Consider the following 18,725-nt stretch of genomic DNA (forward strand, 5'->3'; position numbering starts at 1 on the left):
GAAAAAAAAATGCCCCTGTACCTCTGCATTCGGACCATAAGACGCACTTTAGGAGGAAAAAAAGTGCGTCTTATGGTCCGAAAAATACGGTAGTATTCACTTGTGATGAAAGTGGTCAGGCCATACAACAAGCTCTAGATGCTGCAGCTTGGTATCCTACACATCTAATTTACTGTCTGGACTATATGGGCTACAAGAATCACCTGGCCCAGTTCTTCTTAATTGTGCTGTTCTGGGACCTCCTTTTGAGCTCATTGCTTTCTATCCTGCCAGTTAGTCTTAGCTTTGTGTGGCAAATTCGGCCTGTCCAGAATGCATATGTGCAGATACAGTATGAGAAAGGCTACTAAAAAAATCCCCCGCCCTTGCTGCTTTTTACTACTATTCTATTGTGGTGTTTTTTTTACATAAACTTTTGCTGAACTTAAACTAAGTAAGTCACAAAGAAGGTTAGTGTGTCATGGTACTACAGGGTTGTACCTCCTGTGCTAATGATGTGCTTGCATGAGCACAGACACAACAAAGGAGCTGAGGTTGGGGTTTCTTGTGTTGTCAACAGTGGCAGAGAAGAACTGTTAACAAAGGTTAGTAAAAAAACTGCTTCAGAAGGCAGATATGAAGCATGTTTTAGGTTTGTCCAGAGTTCAATACCATAGGAGAGAGAATTGTTCTGATTTTACTTCATTGGAGAGATAACAGGTTGCTTGCACGCTATAATGTAGAGCACATCTGCAAAGGATAGGAACCATGTATGACGCTAGAGATGAGCAGACTGTGTTGAGCTGTGAGAGTTCCTATCTTGCCTGCACTGACAAGTCCACTGCCTCTAGACTGAATCTAAACTTATAGCTCACCTTGATGGGTGTTGTTTTGCATGTGCTGTATGTTAGAAACGCACCTCAAACACATGCCAGGAAGGTCCATTTGGCTGTTTAATCATTACACATGGCATTTGGAGGCTGTGTCGAACCTGCCTTAAAAAATTGCACCATACTTGGGCGCGGTATGTCTAATAAGATGTGTTTGAAATAATGATAAAGCAGGGTCAGATGCAATCTGTTCATCTGAAATGCAATAATTCCAACACAGTTGCATTGAAAATGTAGCATTTGACTTGAACTGTTCCTAAATCAGTTTATTGGGATAGTATTACTGTACAGATGTCAGAATGTAGAAAAGTGTGCGAGCACTGGATGACCATAGAGATGGGTTGGTTAATTTGTGGAAATTGTTTTACATTTTTATGAATATGATAAACTATTGTGCATTTTTTTACCTTGAGAAAAAGGGCATTTTGTATCTGAACAGAGAAATTGTGCTCCTTGAGTATACTTTGTCACTGTAGATATTGCAGTTACTGTTCCTTCCATCATGTAAAATCTTTGAGATTTGTAGTCCAGAGGGAAGTTGCTCAGACTTAAGCGATAGCCAGGCAGTTCAGGCAAGTGTGTTAACTTCAGAACTACATTTATCTGAAATAAAAATACACTAGACTACCCCTATGCATTGTTACAAAAACACAAAAAAAACACATTAAAAGATTTTCTATATTAGGTATTCACTTTCACTGGGACAGATTTATTGGCAATTTCAGTTGATAAAGAAAATGAATTATTATATATCCTATTGATTTAAGGTGATTCTATTCTTTAGCTAATGGATGACCGGTTCTCTTTTTAGAGTGGTTCGAGGGGACGCTGGTACTGCCAGTGTTTGTTCTAGATATTCTTGGAATTTGTGTTTGTGATGGTGGCTGTTATCATCCAGCCTAGGTGGATAATAGTAAGAGTTATGTCTCCATTAGTTGTAGTAAATTTGGATGCAAAGTCATGTTGATTCTACAATGCTGATGTAATGTAACAAGAACAATATATCTTTTTGGAGCCCCACTTGGCATCTGTTCAGAATTTGAGCTTAAATGGTCCTCACTAGGAGCTAGTAGTCAGACCTTTTGATTGGGTCTCCAAACACGTGTGCTTTGCTTTGCTCTATCTCTTAATCTTTTAAATTGTAAATTTTATTCTAAATAAACCCTCTAAATCATCTCACCATTGACAGAGGTATTGATTTTCCTTATCAAAGTAATGTCACAGGGTCACTTCAAGAAAAGCAATTCACAGCCCATGTCACTAGGTATCCATAGATCATACACAATGCATAAATGCTTGGTGCTAGTTAATTTGCTATCAGACTATAGAGTTGCTCCAGTAAAAGTTGTTAGTAGCTGCAGTACATTAGTTAAGCAAATTCCAGTTAGACCATACGGAATGTTTTTTTTTTTTTGCATTATTACAGCTCTTTGCATTTTCAGAGAAGATTTTCTACCTGTGCTTCAGTCTGGTATTGTTCAATCAAAGAAAGGATTCTTATTGCAGCATCACATACCTGAAATATATACATATATAGTCATAATATAGTCATTTTAAAGCACATCAGAGGGTAAACAATATTACACAATAAAATATTACTTCATAAACATTATGTCATACCGACTGGAAGATCTGTGAAGCTCTTAGTGGTTCATGTAGGATATAATTTCCAAGTGTAGCATCCAGTTCTGTGATGTCCACAGGGTTAATGGAGATTACAAATCGGTACACTGCATAACTTTGTGGAGATTCTATCAGAAAAAAAATGTATTTAATCATTTACATATAATTCACATAATATATATAAATATTTATAAATATATATAATATATATAAATATTTGTGAAATATTCACAAATAATATATGGAATTTAAAAAACTATGGTAGCATGGTCAACAATTTTCTTGGTTAATGGTAAACTGCAAAAACAGGTCTTTTAAAAATAAAAATCTAATTTCTTCTGCAATATTTGCATAGTAGGGTCAGAATTTGACTTCAGTGGCCCAGGCTGGTGGTAGGGCTGCAACTGTGTGGAACATATTTTCTTGGCACATTTTGGGCCCCCAGAGTTTCTAACCTCAACGGACACTGACCTGAAACAAAAATAGAACAAGTGGAGTTACAATGGAGTCAGAACTACTCTACAACTAAACAGCTCATGTTTTCAGAATAAAAAGTGAAACATGGCAGCTTTTATATAATTTCAGTACTTAAAAAAAAATCTGGAATATAAATGCTGAATCTCTTCCTAAAAAACAAAACAAAAAAAAAAGAAAAAAAGATACAAAGAAAATGACATATTTGTTTGCCTTCTGCCCACTAGGGGGCAGCAACTGATCGTTTTGCGTTCTGAATTAGAAGTAGTAAGTGATTTAAATAGCATAATGGGAAGATATAAAGACGAAAATTACTTTCTTTTTCTTTTTTGAATATCAAGGTTCTTAAAAAAAATAAACATATAGAAAATATATTTTTGCCTTCAACCTTTACACTAAAAAATATTCACTGTCACTCCTGCACTACCTGGAAGCACACGAAAGATGCAGCAATCAGGGAATATTGATCAACAAATCATTCTAACAATTATCAATGCCCTGATGTGCTGTGATAAGATCACTTTACGTACAAGTAATAATGGTTATAATTAGTCAGACTATATTAGGGATCAAATGATACGCCAGCATTGGGTGGATGATGGCTTTGCTGCGGTCATTTTGTCACCCTGTGCTTGCATTGAAGTCTTGCAGGCTTTGCATTGAAGTCTTGGCTATGGATGGGACTTTACCAGCAATGGGGTGAATATCACTGATGTATATGCTTTTGGGTTAAATCCAGAGTGATCATTCCGTTCAAGCTGTCAGTAGCTTCACACTACTTTAATGTGATGTAGTTACAGGGCCTTTACAGACTGGTGGTGAGTAGGGATGAGCGAGAATGCCTCTTCATTGAGAAGATCCCTGGGCACTAGAGGTTTTTTTCTTTTAATTTGAGCTTGATCGGTGACTTTGCATCGGCCATTCTCCCTTACAATTTCGGTAAGCGAGAACGGACGAATTTGCAGCAAGATCGAGTTTTGAAAACTCGCTCGCTCATCTCTAGTGGTGAGCTGGAGGTTTCTACTGCAGTCTCAGTTATAGTGCTATCTGTTCCCATGTAAAGCGTTCATGACATTTTTTAACATTTGAATACATAAAAATGTTGTTTTTAAATAGTTTTTACATTATTTTGTTGGGGTAGAACACCTCCCCCTCCATCTTTACCTCTGCGTCAGTAAACACTGACTGGTAAACGTGAAGCCTCCTGGGATACAAACCTTACATTTCCCAGAAAGCTTCAGTCTGCTCCTTCTGCACATGCCCCATCTCTCATACATGCGCAGTAAGATCAGCACTTTTTTACATTTTCAGGAAGAAACGTCACCTGATATCATACCTGTGCAATGTGAGATCAGGTGACATAAAAGGAAGGCGGAAGAAGATGGCGTGGCCCAGTGTCCAGTCCGTGCCAGGAAGAAGAAGGAGTCCGAGACGCCACTGGACCTAATGGAATCAGATTGCAGAGGAATCTAGGGTTTGTTAAAGTATTGGTAAGTGTTTTTTATTGGGAAAGTTCTGCTTTAAGTGAATAGGAGTAGTTGGGAACTATTTTTTGCCCACCCCTGGTCGAGGCGAAGTTCCAGAAAGTTGCTTGTGGCCATGCAGTTGCTTTTGGATGAGCTGCAGCTACAATCGCATGGAAATGTGTTACCTTGCAGGTATGAAAGGGAAACCAATAGAATTACACATTGGTGTACATGTGAAAGGTAAAGGAAAATATGAAAAGAAGCAGAACAAGCTCAACCCAAGGAATTTAGGATTTGTAATAATTAGTATGCCAAAAAACTATAAAAAAAAAGTCACAGAATATTTTCTGTCTTAGATTTGTGATTGCTCACATTTTATATATTATTTCTCCTGCAGCTGACTGTCCTGTGCCATCCACATACAAATCATATTAATAGTGAGGGATTCACATACGGTTTCCTGTAATGTTAGGGAAATGTTCCAGTCTTTTCTGGTATATTAAGATATCTAAATCCATACATGTTTTTAAAATAAAGGCGAGAGGAAATACAAACCAACAGAGAGGAACCCTTTAATGAGAACCTTTGTTCTAGAAACAATGGCCCTGATTTATTAAAGATTTCCAAGTCTGAAGAAGATACACTTTCATTAGTGAAGCTGGGTGATCCAGCAAACCTGGAATGGATTAAAAACATTTGCTAGCAAACAGCAAATTACTTTGAAAAATGTATTCCAGGTTTGTTGGAGCACTCAGCTTCACTGATGAAAGTGTATCCTCTCCAATCCTGGAGAGCTTTATTAAATCAGGCCCAAAAGGGAGATTTTCCTCCACTTTGTTGTGACAGGAAATGAAGGAAAATATAAACATGGCAAAAACCTTTCCTGTTTTACCCTTTCCCCTATGCTATAGAATGAAAAAAATAAATGTCTGATGATTTGTTGTAAATGCCTGTGGTAAACTTTCATTACCACTGTATATGTACCATTATATTTCTTGCAGTCCTCTATGAATTTCTCCAGGCCGCCGCTCTTATCCATGTAGATGAGAGCAGCCTGCCTCATGACATTCACATTTGGGGAACGGCTCATGGCTGTCAGTCATAGAACCTGTCAGTCACACAGCTTCTCTGTCACATGACCTTCCAGTCACACAGCTTGTCAGTTACAGCCAGCCAGTCACATGATCTGTTAGTCACATGGGCACTCTCCTCACACACAATATTTGGCGGGAAACCCTGTAACTAGGTGATAATTCTAGCAGCCAGTACTTACATTGGGCTTTATGGCTCTGTTTGTGGTAAACCGAGGAAAGGAAAAGGCCATTTATCCTTTAGTAATCACAAAAATGGCAAACATAAAACAATACATGTATATGTTACAGTGTTCATAAAACAATAGCACCAAAAAATGTAGAAAAAAGTCACTATTTCCAATAAAATGAAAACTATTTTTATTTATTAAAATTGACTGTTCCAAGTTGGTGGTACTTTGTTATGTTTGTCTGTCTGAAATGCCTGAGAACAGATTTATGTCTCCTTCACACCACCACGTGAAACATGCTACGTTTTACATGGCACCCCCAACAAACCTCCAAAATGCATGTGCCCTGTGTGTCGTCCTGCAAAAAGCCTTTCCCGTTCTTGTTGTTGTGCTGTGTTTTAGATACACCATTTTAAATGGCCTGTTTAATATAGAATACTAAAACAGGTGTGTTCCAGCACGCTTTATTGTGCCAAAGGGCCTTAGGGCTCCTGTCATTACCTATTTGAAACTTCCTCAATTCCAAAAATGGAATGTCTTGAGGTGCGCATACTCAAGGATGTCGGAAAATATGAATATCCAGATGAAGAGATGCTGGAAAATACTTTTTAATGCAACATTTCTTTTCCAAGAATTGGAGTAGGATAGAAAACACCCTTTGCAGGTATAAATATTAGTGACCCAACATATACATAATAATAATGTTATAGATCACTGTCAAAGCAATACGGTCAATACCTGACTAGAAGATATAGGTTTTGTCCCTTTTTACTATGGCCTTGTCTTTGGTTCAAAAATTGGATATAGAAATACATTTAAAGGAAAATAGAATCTTTTTTTTTTTACATTTACATTCCAGTAAATCCATGTCATTGGATTGTATCATTGCTGGTAAATTAGATAGAAAGGGATAGTTGATCTAGTTACCAATCCAAGAGCATGCATGTTGTTGTTTTGGGGTTATTTTGTGTTATTCTCAACTTTCCAGTGTGACTCCATCTTTGTTAGTTTGAGTTTTTGACCTTAGAGAGATGTTGTATAGAAATATTGTCTTATGCTTAGGATTCTCAAACATCCCTGGCTTTTGGGCTTGGGGTTGCATTTTATTTACTTTTCCCCGTATCTTGGATAACTTTGTATAGCCTTTATTTTGTTGCATCTTATGTTGCACAATAGTCTGTTGTCACAAAATGCTCATTTAAATCTGATGCTCATTTTTATTGAACTTGGATAGTATGCACTTACCCGAGATTGTTAGTACAGCTCGCTACATTAAATACTCACCTCCATCACTTTCCCAACAATCTTTACTATGTGACCCTGCCTAGCATACTGCAGCTTTCCTGGAGAAAACGTCCCGATGGCACACCTTCCCTGTGAAGCCTAGAAAGGGTATGGGGTTTTGGAATTAAGCAATCTAGCAATATTCATTCCACAACCAACCACAGGACAGCTGTTTGGATGGTCCTGATTTATTAAAGCTCTCCAAGACTGGAGAGGATACACTTTCATCAGTAAGCTGGGTGATCCAGCAAACATGCAAATATTTGGAATCCCAGACCAGATCCATTCCAGGTTTGCTGGATCTCCCAGCTTTAGTGATGAAAGTGTATCCTCTCCATCCTTGGAGAGCTTTAATAAATCAGGCCCAATGTCTCCAACAGCTCTTCTGACTGCTCATTTCCTTATTATTAGACATACCTTCCCAACCCCATTCCTATAGTGCACCGCAGTAAAAATACTTACCTTGATCCCTTTACCAGTAGTCTTTACTCTGTTGCACCTCCTATATTTTTGCCATAAGATAGTCCTATCAGCAACTATAAGGGTAAATAATAAATAAATAAATAATAAGGGCGTCTTATCAGAAAAGTCCATTGCACTGCAATGCACTTCTTTTTAGCAAGGTGCATTGGGATGACATTCAGAACTAATCGTACTTCATCAAACCAATAAATGCAACATGTGTTGCCATGCACTTTTGTATTCATTGATGCACACAAAATCACAATTTTTCTTTGTATGATTTTCATCTTTTTGCTGCATTCTTTCCGGTAATGGCACACAAGCATTACAGAAATGGGTCCACATGGTAAAATATTTTTTATGCCAAAACATATCTCTTCACATAAAAGAAAGAATGCAAATAAATTGACTTCTGTCATTAAAAAACATGAAATTAGTTTAAAACCTGGATGATTAACTTTTCATTTATTATATGCATACCATGTCAAGTAATTTACAGATCTCAGAATAGTTCCTATTTGCTGGCCCCTGACGTGTTATTTTCCACATGAATGCCGAAATAAAATAAAATAAAAATAACAAACCAACAACAAAAATATTAACAAGACTGTGAAGTATGTGACACACATAAAAGGTCTTTCAAAAATAAAGGATCTAAAACCCTGATATAGTTGCAAAAAAGGGGTGGCATGTCCACCTGAGTGACTCTGGAGTGCAAATTTAATACAGTGTATCCATCAAATGGATTTATTGTTTATTCTCATCATCCCGCACTAATGGTATGAGTTGTAGCTCCTTGGAGATTCTCTCTGCAATTTCTTTGCTGCTGGCTACAATGATTCTGCAGGACATCAGGTCAAATGGTCCTCCTGGAATACACAAAGAAGGATTTAGCAAAAATAGAAACCCAAAGGCGGATGACTGCATTTCATGTAAAGTGGTTTTCAATATTGCAAATAAGCTACTATAGGTGATGCAACCTTGTTACATGGTGTCCCCAATTTTTATCCCAGTTATTAGTTTTTACCAATAGAGACTAAAATTTTGAACATTGTACCTGCAAAAATACAGGTCAAAGTGGTTGCAGGTTCTAACGGTGAACATTTTTTTTTGTTCTTTTTAAAACTCTGTGACACAGTTGTAATGAAAGTAAAGCAAGACAGCCCACCATGCAAATTGCATTCTCAAAGTTTTTTACAAAGCTATTTACAGTTTCAAACAATACTCATGTTTTGTGCACAGGTAATTTTGCAAAACATAGCATATAGGTTTCATGCATACCATGGTTCCTTTTTTTCATGCAGACAATAAAAATCTGGAAGTAGTGTATAAATATAATACATTTAACACATACAGTAAAAAAAGTTATTCTAGATTTTTAAACATTAGCTCACAGTTGAACATACAAACCTTTCACATCCAGGACAACTCCACCTGCCTCTGTAACTATAATGGATGCTGCAGCCATATCCCAGCAGTGGATTCCCATCTCATAATATGCGTCAGCACCTCCGGTAGCTACCAGACACATATTGACAGCTGCTGTGCCAACTGCACGGATCCTGCATAGGACAAACATATTTACTCAACATAATAAACGTATTATAACACCTTAAAATAATGAGGCAAAGTTTTGCCCAGCATTAAGAAGAGCTGTAGAAATCCCTGTGAGCAGTCTTTGCACAGATATAAACAAAAGACTGAGGCCACATTTTTCCAGCTCCATTTCCTTCATGCCAGCACTCTGTAATACTGACCAATGTATTCCAACCTGGACCTTTCTAGAGATATTGATGGATATTACAATGTTCATGCACAGAGGCTGGAAAGAAGGTTGGCTACACAGGAAAGATTTCAGATGAGCAGGTATACATAGGTAAGTTTAAGACTTTGAGAAGATGGGCATATAAAAGATTAAATGTACATGTAAGTATGAAGGTACATTTATATCAAATGAGGTTTCCTCACTCACTTTACCAGAACTGGCATGTAAAGACTGGAAAAGTCATATGAATGCACTGCTTGAAAAAACATACAGGATACACATTCTACCAGGTCAGTCCAATATTCAAAGACCTGTAAAAGATGATAAAATATAAATTCTCAATTTTCAAGTACTAGATTATTAAACATTAGATAGTTACCCGTGGATTGGAATACACAACAGTCGCTCCATGTTGGAAAGAATAATTTTAATGACCTCTGGGTTACGATTTGAGCCAAGTTCTGTGATAATCATAGATTTGGTTATATCTGAAAAATAAAAAGCAGGAACATATTTTATATTTATCCTGCAATATAGCAAATCAGCAAACACAAGACTTGACTAAGGCTGAATTTACACTTGGAAACTACGGTTCATTGCATAAATGATGATGTGCACAAATTTAGAGCAGCCTATTTATAATGAGGAGGCTGGCAATGCATCTTAGTTGATTCAAAAGTGCACACAGTACTGTATTACCGATTGCCATTGAACAGAGGTACATTGAGCCGTGTTGCCAGAATGCAACATATTTTGTTTGGCAGCCAGGTGTAACGTTCGCCTAAGGGTTTCACTTTTCAAAGCACATTTTCATTACCCACACTGCAGTTTTTTTCCCAGTTCTGAAATAATAATATCAATAAAGGATATAAAATATACATTTGTAAAATACGGTTTAACCAGTAACTGTCTGGTAGTTACCTACAGATAGTTGCATAGTTCTGACTAGTTTGGTAGGAATCATTAGTATTGAGGATTTTAAAAAAAGGAAAAAATAAAAGATACTCTTTTGTATCTTGATGGTGTCAGGTTATCCATCAATGCCATAAAGGAAGTACACATTCTTTCTCTCTGGTCACTTTTTTCTCTGTAGGTTTGCTCCCTGATGTTGACACAAGCTGAGGTTACATCTGTATTTCTGATAAATGAGAATGGTCATTCTAGGTCATCAGGGCAAAAGAAGAAAGCAGCTCTTTAGTGTGCCAACAAACATACATAGTCCATAGCAATGGCTCAGCAATAAATATGTAAACACTGGAAAATGAAAATCTGTTTACCTTTCTGCCCGGAAACTTGCAATTTCTGACCATTACAAAACGCTCCTTTGCCTTTTCTTCCAGTGTACATCTTGTCTTCTACACAACTGTACACAACCCCAAATTCTACCTGAAGACAGACAAGCACGCAGATGAAGGAAATGATGTGAATAGAGGACCTAACGTCTGGCATACTTGGTACACACACTTATTTTTATATAAGACATAGTTTGCTTGGAAACAATTTACAGAATTTTCCAGAATATAAAGATTACTTAGACACTGCAAATTCAGGTCCATCTTTTGGATATATTGCAATAGACATATTTGTTGTGGTATTTTGCGGTTATGCATCTCTTACCCTACGCTTGTCTTCCCTTTACGACACAATTAGTGCCTTATATTGTTGTTCCTGGTTGTGTCATATGTTTACATATGTCATAGGTTTGCACTTTAGATATAAATTTTGCTTCTTTACTTGTTCTGGATTTGTACCTTTACCCATGTTTTAACAAAACAATATATATATATATATATATATATATATATATATATATATAAATAAAACACCTGCACTCTGGAAGACCTTGAAGAGATTTTTCATTCGATGATACACCAATACTTTATGATGTATGCTTTAAAGAAAAAACTATTTAAATCTCAATGAATGACAGCACTATTAACATAGAAACTTGTATGTACAGGGTATAATTATGGCTAGCAGTTTGCTAAAAATGGGAGATTCTGTTCTAAATTACAAGACACGTTTCTAATCACTAGGTGTAGTCAACGTGGCTTATAGGAGTTGAAGATTATTTTAGTTCAAGCAAAAAAAAAAAAGTCATTTTAATAACTAGTTGTAGCTGCAGGGTTTGCTTTGCAGCAGTGCTCGCTCAAAGCATCCAGCTCTGTTCAACATGGGTAGCATTCCAGAAAAGCACAAAGCACTTTGTAATTTTTTTAGCACTACATTTAAAAAATAATTTTAATATTTTTACATAGCCTCAACTCAACAACAACAACGACAAAACTTTGCCTGATTTATGAACAACACAGAACTCCACCTCAATGTCCACTTCAGAAAAAGGTCTTCAAGGAGCTTGAACAAATGAAACCTAAATCTGACTGCATCCAAAGCACAGGATCAGAGCAACCAGAACTTCTGGAACTAAACATGCAACTTGCATAGTGGCAAGAAATACTGGAGACCAACCCAGATTAACAAACACACAGAAAAAGGACAAGATTTTACATGATGCCGTGTAGTCAGAAGGAAACAAGGGAAACGTAAAAGGTTCTGATGACACCATTTGTAACTAATCAGAAACCAGAAATGGGACCCAAGAACTGTAAACTAAGAATAGAGGCTACTAACCAAGTCAAGCAAGAATTCCCCAGACTATGCTTGGTTCTATATATTCTAATACATACTGGCCAATTATTTCAAGTGTTTAAGTGGCCACAGCCCACCCCTATTGTGCCAAATGCTAAATACCCACTTGCTTGCAGCATACATTAATAGATATATAATGTCAATATTGGGCAGTAATGGAGCCAGGGAAGGTAATGTCTTGTCCTTAGGCTTGGATTTAAAGCCATTGTAAAACAAAATGCTATAAACCAAAGACAATCAGCTGAAATGATAACTAGTCTTATATGTACAATGTCAGAAGTATGATGACTTACAGCCAGTTAGCTGGTAAATTGTGTCCATTGACCAAGAATAAATGCCAGATACTGACATTTAGTTGGAGCAGGCTTTGTGAGCTGTAAAGACTCTCAAATAGCACCACATGTAAAAGGCAAGAAAACTTCAAAAATAGTTATAGACAGAAAGAGAAGATATGTGCTTGGTGACTAGGAAAGCTACATACATCTACTTTCTCCCTATTGTCCAATACAGCCGTCAACCACATTAGATGACCAACAGAAATTACAGAAAATGTGAGGTCTGCAAATAACCGATATCTCTATCTTTGGATCCACTGATCGCTTTAAAACTGCATTGGGCTTATTTTCTGTAGCAAGTCATAAACGTTGTTGAATGGAGCATTTCAATTGTTGGCTACATGTAACATTGCAGCTTTAAACCAATATCCAGCACTTTGTGAGTCGAATTCCACTCACCTGCTTATCCACCGCAAATCCAATAGAGACAGCCACAAATGGAAACCTGCACAGACAAAGGAGACAATAAGATCTATGATACTGCATAATGTAACATTCTATTTCACATGCAGTGATTGAAGGGATGCAGATTGTCAAGAATTTAGCTGGGCAGGACAGCATCAGTGAGAAATGCATTAGTAATGAATATAGATGTAGCACGTTTCTGCAATATATGCAAATTCTTTTTTGATAATTTACAAATGTTGCAAGTATAGAAAAGTACCTGCTGATTTTCCAAAAAATTCACAGAATTTCTGTAAACTGACAACGTGTCTTCTGCTGCACTGAAATCTGTGCCAGCAGAAAAGAACTTGGTAAAGCTGACAACACTGCTTGGAATTTCAGTATAGCAAATGCTCTGTTCTGTCATCTCAAACAGTATGTTAGAATGCACGGATGTGCTCCATTCTTAGGCATAACTCATCGAAATATGTCTAATATTTAATAAATTTAGAAATAAACTTTAAATAAAAAAACAAACAAAAAGCTAGTAAAACAAGGGTGCATAAAAATACTGAAACCTGTAATATAACTGTACAGTAGCATATATATATATATATATATATATATATTTATATATATAATGATTACTTTGTATTGGATTTAATACAGTTATTTTGTATTGAATCCAATACAAAATAATTTGAATTTCCCGCTGCGTCTGCCGAACGCACAGATGTCACCGGGAACTCCCGGGGTAAGTCAGTGCACTCGCCGATAGAAGATCAAAGGAAGAGGACTCCGGATTTCGGAGGACACCAATGGGACCAGGTAAGGGTTTACTTTTTATGTTTTTAGCTACCCTGAGTGTGGCTCAGGGTTACCGCTTTCAGTTTTTTTTACCCTGAGCCACACTCGGGATTACCGCTCAGGAGGTTAATACTTAATATCCATAATTTATCATCTTTCTATATTTTTGATTTGCTTAGGACTGTCTGCAGTTTTGTTTAAGCTCCTGTATAAGCAAAATGTCCCTTAAAATAAAGTAAAAAATAAATGTGAAAAGACAGAAAGAATAAAAACACAAAAAAACCCACACAACTGAGAAAATAATCATACAGCAAGCTGTACATATGGAAAATGTTATGAGGATAGATTCAGTGGTAAACTCAGTTTGGGTTCTTCAGTTGTCAAACTGTCCAATGCACCAATCAGTGAATTCTGAATGTCGGAAGAATCTCAATTCTCATGAAAACAGGTCCTAACGTAGAATACATTCACAAGTCATTACTGAAGTCCAACAGCAAAACTCTACCTGTGTACAAAGTTAGTGGTGCCATCGATGGGGTCAATAATCCATGTTGGGTTGTCGGTCAGTATGCTTTTCTGTCCTGCTGCAACAGACTCCTCACCAATAAAACTGCAACACAAACACAAAGCCAATTGTGTGTAATTATGAGAGAGATCAGAGTACACATACAGAACAACAGAGACATCTGAATATCATTCGCTGAGGCATAGAGAGGATTTTAGCCTTGCCTGTGAGTTGGATATTTCTCCTTGATGGATGAAATAATCATTTCTTCTACCTTCTGGTCAGTGGCTGTTACCAGGTCTGCCGGGGAGCTCTTCAACATTACCGACACCTCCTCCTTCAGTGCTGCACGGATCACCTGCCAATCACAGAGAATACACCAAGAAGGTCATATATTTAGCCATGGCAGAGAAATGCCATACAAAAAAAGTTATAGCTTTATCTATGGGAGAGGAATGGACAAGAACTACCCTTGTGCTCCCACTGGTGTGATCATTGTCCGTAAAGACTATACAGTTCTAACAGCTTAGAAACATCCACTGTGTGTTTACATTTGCCAAGATCCTGGTGCACCAGATGATAATGAAGATTTCAGAGCTTGTGCTGTAAACTTTGAAGAATAATTTCTCTACAATGAAGGGTTATGATAATACATAAGTATGCATAGTATGGGCAAGAACAAAATTGTCATTTATTGCAGCTTACTGGCCCTTAGATGTGGTGGCTGCATTAGTTTTGTTTTCTCTTTACTTACACCTGGTGATCCAGCAAGTACGGTAATACAACTCCTGTCCTAGGGTAACAATGCTCACTCCCTGCCTTATATCTATGATGGAGAAGCAATGTCACAAAAGGACAGAAAATGTGTTAAAACTAGAACACCCCCTCCTCATAATGGCCATAAAATACAGGGTGTTCAGTATGTATGCAGATAAGGTGGTTTTTTCATGGATCAGTATTAAGGTGAATTTTTATGGTTGTATAAACCTTTGTAAGCATCTAACGTTAATCATAGAAAGAGAGGAACAAAAGATTGAGATTCTTTATGAAGATACATACTATGCCGGCTTTCCTGGCCACTTCTACAGCAAAATCCAGACATTCTTGCCACAAATCCGCCATGTCTACCTGTGTTCAATAAAGAATATACCAGATTATAATTCATATATTTAGAGGAAAACACCATTATCATGGATCATTGTTAGGTCCATAAATATTTGGACAGAGACAACTTTTTTTCTAATTTTGGTTCTGTACATTACCACAAATATTTTAAATGAAACAACGCAGATGCAGTTGAAAGATGACTTTCACCTTTAATTCAGTGGGTTGAACAAAAAGATTGCATAAAAATGTGAGGAACTAAAGCCTTTTTTTATATACAATCACTTCATTTCAGGGACCTAAAAGTAGATAGACAAATTAAAAATCTGAAAATAAAATGTTCATTTCTAATACTTGGTTGAAAACCCTTTGCTGGCAATGACAGCCTGTAGACTTGAACTCATGGACATCACCAGATGCTGGGTTTCCTCCTTTTTAATGCAGAATGAACGTGTGGCATCCTTGTAATGTACCCGTCAGACTGTCCTACCCCAAATGTGACAATACCTATTGTCCCTTATTTTACTAATAAGGGACTGACACTTTAACCCTTCCCAGCCTGCTCCCTCTCCAAACATTGATCCCCTCTTCCTTTAACCATTCCGAATACAGTCTCCTAATACCTCTTCTCCCCCCTGCACAGACCCCCATTAAAGCTTCCCAGCCTACTTCCCCAGCACAGACCCCCCCCATTAACCCTTCAACACCTACCCCCCACCATTATTCCTTCTTGGCCTGCTCTTCCCTAACACAGACCCCCAATAACTCTTCCCAGCTTGTTCCCCTGCAGATCAGAGCCCCCCCCCCCCCCCTATTAACCTTTCTCAGCATGCTCCAACACTACGGACACCCAATTACCCCTTAACACTGCCCCCCAGCACAGCCCCCACCCCCAATAACCCTTTTCATCCTGCCCCCCCCCCTTAACTCTTCTCCTCCTTCCCCCAATAACCCTTCCCATCCAGGCCTCCCCCCCATTAACCCTTCTCATCCTGACCCCCATTAACCCTTCTCATCAAGGCCTCCCCATTAACCCTTCTCATCCAGGCCCCCCCCCCCCCATCAACCCTTCTCATCCAGGCCCCCCCATTTACCCATCTCATCCTGCCCCCCCTCCATTAACTCATCTCATCCTGCCCCCCCTCCATTAACTCATCTCATCCTGCCCCCCCTCCATTAACCCTTGTCATCCTGCCACCCAACACACATGACATTATCCCTTGCTCATCCATTCTCACATCTCTGCTCCGGTGCCTCCATACATTTTCCTTAGTGGCCCGCACACCCCATGCACAATATCAGAGTTCTTCTGACCGGCAGTGAATTTAGTAATCTGATATTTGAGTTATTGTTAACAGAATACTAACCGGTAGGGGGCAGTCTGAGCTCCGGTGATGTGCTGTGCAGTCTCCCGGTGATAAGCAGAGCTTCCTGATAAGAGAGCGCAGCCTCCGCTCTGCCGTATGAGAAGGGGAGTCACGTGATCAGAGGCGGCGCTACAAATCACATGGTGTAAGTACAAGGTAGAGGGCGGAAGAAGTAAGAGGTTTTATTAGTTCGGGAAATGTTATGTGCCAGTGACATGTCTGAGCTCCGGTAGCCGCACAGCGCCCTCTACAGTCCATAAAACTACTACATCAGGAGCCGCATTGGGAATGGAAACCGTGCCATCTAGTGGATAAAATGACGATGACACCCAGTTAACCCTATATAAATCCACTTTTAGTAACTTTTATGTTCATTAAAGTACATTTATTACCGTAGGTAATATTAGCGAAGAATCGCCTACTTCAGTTTATACAGAAGAATAAAACCAGAACCTTTTTAAACGAATTACTATTGTATTTATTAATATACATACATCAATGTGATTTGAAAAAAACAAACTGTAGAATATTTTAAAATAGTGCTGACAGTCAGCTAGTTGTATAAGAGAAGAGAATGTGTGTCTTTCAATGTAAATGCTTTGATCTTTTTTATAATTCTGGTAAACGGGTCCTGGGACCCCATGGATTTTCCCTCCACCGGCATCCTAATTGTGATTTATTTTTAACAATAAAAAGCCAATATTATTGGCAAGAATAAACACACAGACTATGCTTAGATGGGTTACGTTGAATCTAAACATCCTCTACTGAATTGTTATGAATTGTTATAAAGCTGTTTACAGGTAGTCCCCGAGTTAAGGACATCCAACATACCCTGCTCGCTGTGTGCAGGACGGAGGCCTGATGGGGGGAGGGGGCGGTCTGCATGACTTGCAGAAGAAATCTTTTGCTAAACACAGCTGAGGTTGTGGGTGATCTTAAGGTGCGTACACACTTCCAATTTTTATCGTTCCAATCGAACGACGAACGATCGATTGGGCAAAAAATCGTTCGTAAAAAAGTAACCAACGACGCCGACGAACGAGGAAAGTCGCTGGAAACGAACGACCGGACCGGCGGATCGGATTGGACGACGATCGTTGAACATCGTTCGTGTGTACGGTCGTTCGTTGATCGTCCATGTTCAGAGCATGCGTGATGAACGAACGTCCGTTCACTTTCCTGTCGTGCACATAGTTCCTCTATCGCTTAAACGATCGTATCTATTGTGTGTACAATATCTACGAACGATCGTGTCGTTACCTCTATGTGCAGTATCGGTGCTATACGATCGTTCATATATATCGTGCAGGAACGTTCGTCGTTCGTTTTCCGACGATAATAATTGGAAGTGTGTACGCAGCTTTAAGGGCTGAGCTAATCTGCAACCCTTTGTAATCTCTTTAATGACAAAGACACAGTCAGCAGTTGTTTCTTTTTCATATCAAAGCACAGCTTGCTCTAGAAGTTAATGAATGTCTAGGCTCTATAAAGATTTTTTTTTTTTTATTTGCTTTATGTGTGATTAGCTCACAGTGAGGATATTTATACAGTAACTGACACCTCACTGCCTAATAATATGTTGAGACAAATATCTGTCCTAATTGCATTTATTAAAAGAATGTACCTGTTCCAATTTACATACCAATTCAACTTGAGAACAAACCTACAGTCCCTATTTCTTATGTAACCCAAGGACTACCAGTAGTAATATTATTTTTTAACAAGTCTGAAATTTATAAAAATCATTTTTTGCTCCATATAAACTGTATTTATAACTGCCAAATTGCACAGATACAGCCCAATATTAGTACGAGCAGACATGTTGTGTGCTGGAAACCACAGCGCTAAATCACAGAATATCCTTCTTAAAACCATGCGGAGAGGCACAAGGCACTGAAGTTAGGTTAAGGGGAGAGGCATAAGGCACTGAAATCATGGAACATCAGAGCTGAAGAGCAAAAAGGCAAATACTACTACTGGACCTGGGGAAGATTTGCGAACCTAAGTTCAGCAGCTAAAAAGATGAATAATATTGGCAATATGTATATATACTACCCTTCTCCACTAGAACCCTCTACAGTTTTTCTAATTAACATTCTAGGCAGTCTGTGTGGCTTGTTTTGCTTCAACAGGACCCAACAAGTTTTCCAGAGAGATTACAACCTTCTAGCAGAATGCAGGTTCCAGCTGAGCTCCTGTTAATAAAATACTCCTCAGGACCTGTACATAGGACACGGGAGATCATGTGGTGCCATAACTCCTGTAGATCCATGGCAGTCAATGTCCAAATTAAACTTTAAATAAAAATTAATATATTTAATTCATTGGGCTCAATTCACACTGAAGAAAGCCGGCCAGATTTGTGGT

General features: G+C 38.2%; 2 protein-coding genes and 1 long non-coding RNA gene across 3 annotated transcripts in view; 1 reads left to right on the plus strand and 2 right to left on the minus strand.

Annotated features, from left to right (window-relative positions):
- Positions 1 to 7,739, minus strand: part of MCMDC2 (minichromosome maintenance domain containing 2) — a 19,379-nt gene extending 11,640 nt beyond the window's left edge. Inside the window, exons 1-4 of the mRNA XM_072411098.1 lie at positions 5,417 to 7,739; positions 2,490 to 2,620; positions 2,326 to 2,385; positions 1,277 to 1,472 (exon numbers count right to left, since the gene is read on the minus strand). Coding sequence (XP_072267199.1) covers positions 1,277 to 1,472; positions 2,326 to 2,385; positions 2,490 to 2,620; positions 5,417 to 5,522 — 493 coding nt within the window. The 5' untranslated portion in view covers positions 5,523 to 7,739. The remainder of the gene's footprint in view (positions 1 to 1,276; positions 1,473 to 2,325; positions 2,386 to 2,489; positions 2,621 to 5,416) is intronic.
- Positions 7,740 to 7,887: 148 nt separating this feature from the next.
- IMPA1 (inositol monophosphatase 1) lies at positions 7,888 to 16,494 on the minus strand. Its single transcript, XM_072411096.1, has 9 exons — positions 16,356 to 16,494; positions 14,944 to 15,012; positions 14,109 to 14,242; positions 13,885 to 13,989; positions 12,588 to 12,633; positions 10,482 to 10,590; positions 9,584 to 9,692; positions 8,850 to 9,001; positions 7,888 to 8,308 (listed from the first exon to the last, which is right to left on the minus strand). Exons 2-9 carry the CDS (start codon positions 15,004 to 15,006, stop codon positions 8,187 to 8,189), a joined length of 840 nt encoding a protein of 279 aa, XP_072267197.1. The 5' UTR covers positions 15,007 to 15,012; positions 16,356 to 16,494; the 3' UTR covers positions 7,888 to 8,186.
- On the plus strand, positions 10,303 to 12,205 carry LOC140330734 (uncharacterized). The gene is made up of 2 exons (XR_011920793.1): positions 10,303 to 10,658; positions 11,463 to 12,205. It is a non-coding gene; the product is annotated as an uncharacterized lncRNA (long non-coding RNA).
- Positions 16,495 to 18,725: the final 2,231 nt, after the last annotated feature.

The sequence above is a fragment of the Pyxicephalus adspersus genome, chromosome 5 (assembly GCF_032062135.1).
Source record: "Pyxicephalus adspersus chromosome 5, UCB_Pads_2.0, whole genome shotgun sequence".
Taxonomy (NCBI): Eukaryota; Metazoa; Chordata; class Amphibia; order Anura; family Pyxicephalidae; genus Pyxicephalus; species Pyxicephalus adspersus.

Bases quoted from the DNA above. Each gene is read 5' to 3' on its own strand.
- IMPA1 (XM_072411096.1), bottom strand. From the start codon at position 15,006: ATGGCGGATTTGTGGCAAGAATGTCTGGATTTTGCTGTAGAAGTGGCC. The intron at 13,990-14,108 runs GCAAGGCTAAAA...TTTGTGTTGCAG, and splicing joins GAGAAATATCCAACTCACAG to TTTTATTGGTGAGGAGTCTG. The intron at 9,693-10,481 runs GTAAACAGATTT...TTTATTTTTCAG, and splicing joins GCAAGTTTCCGGGCAGAAAG to ATATAACCAAATCTATGATT.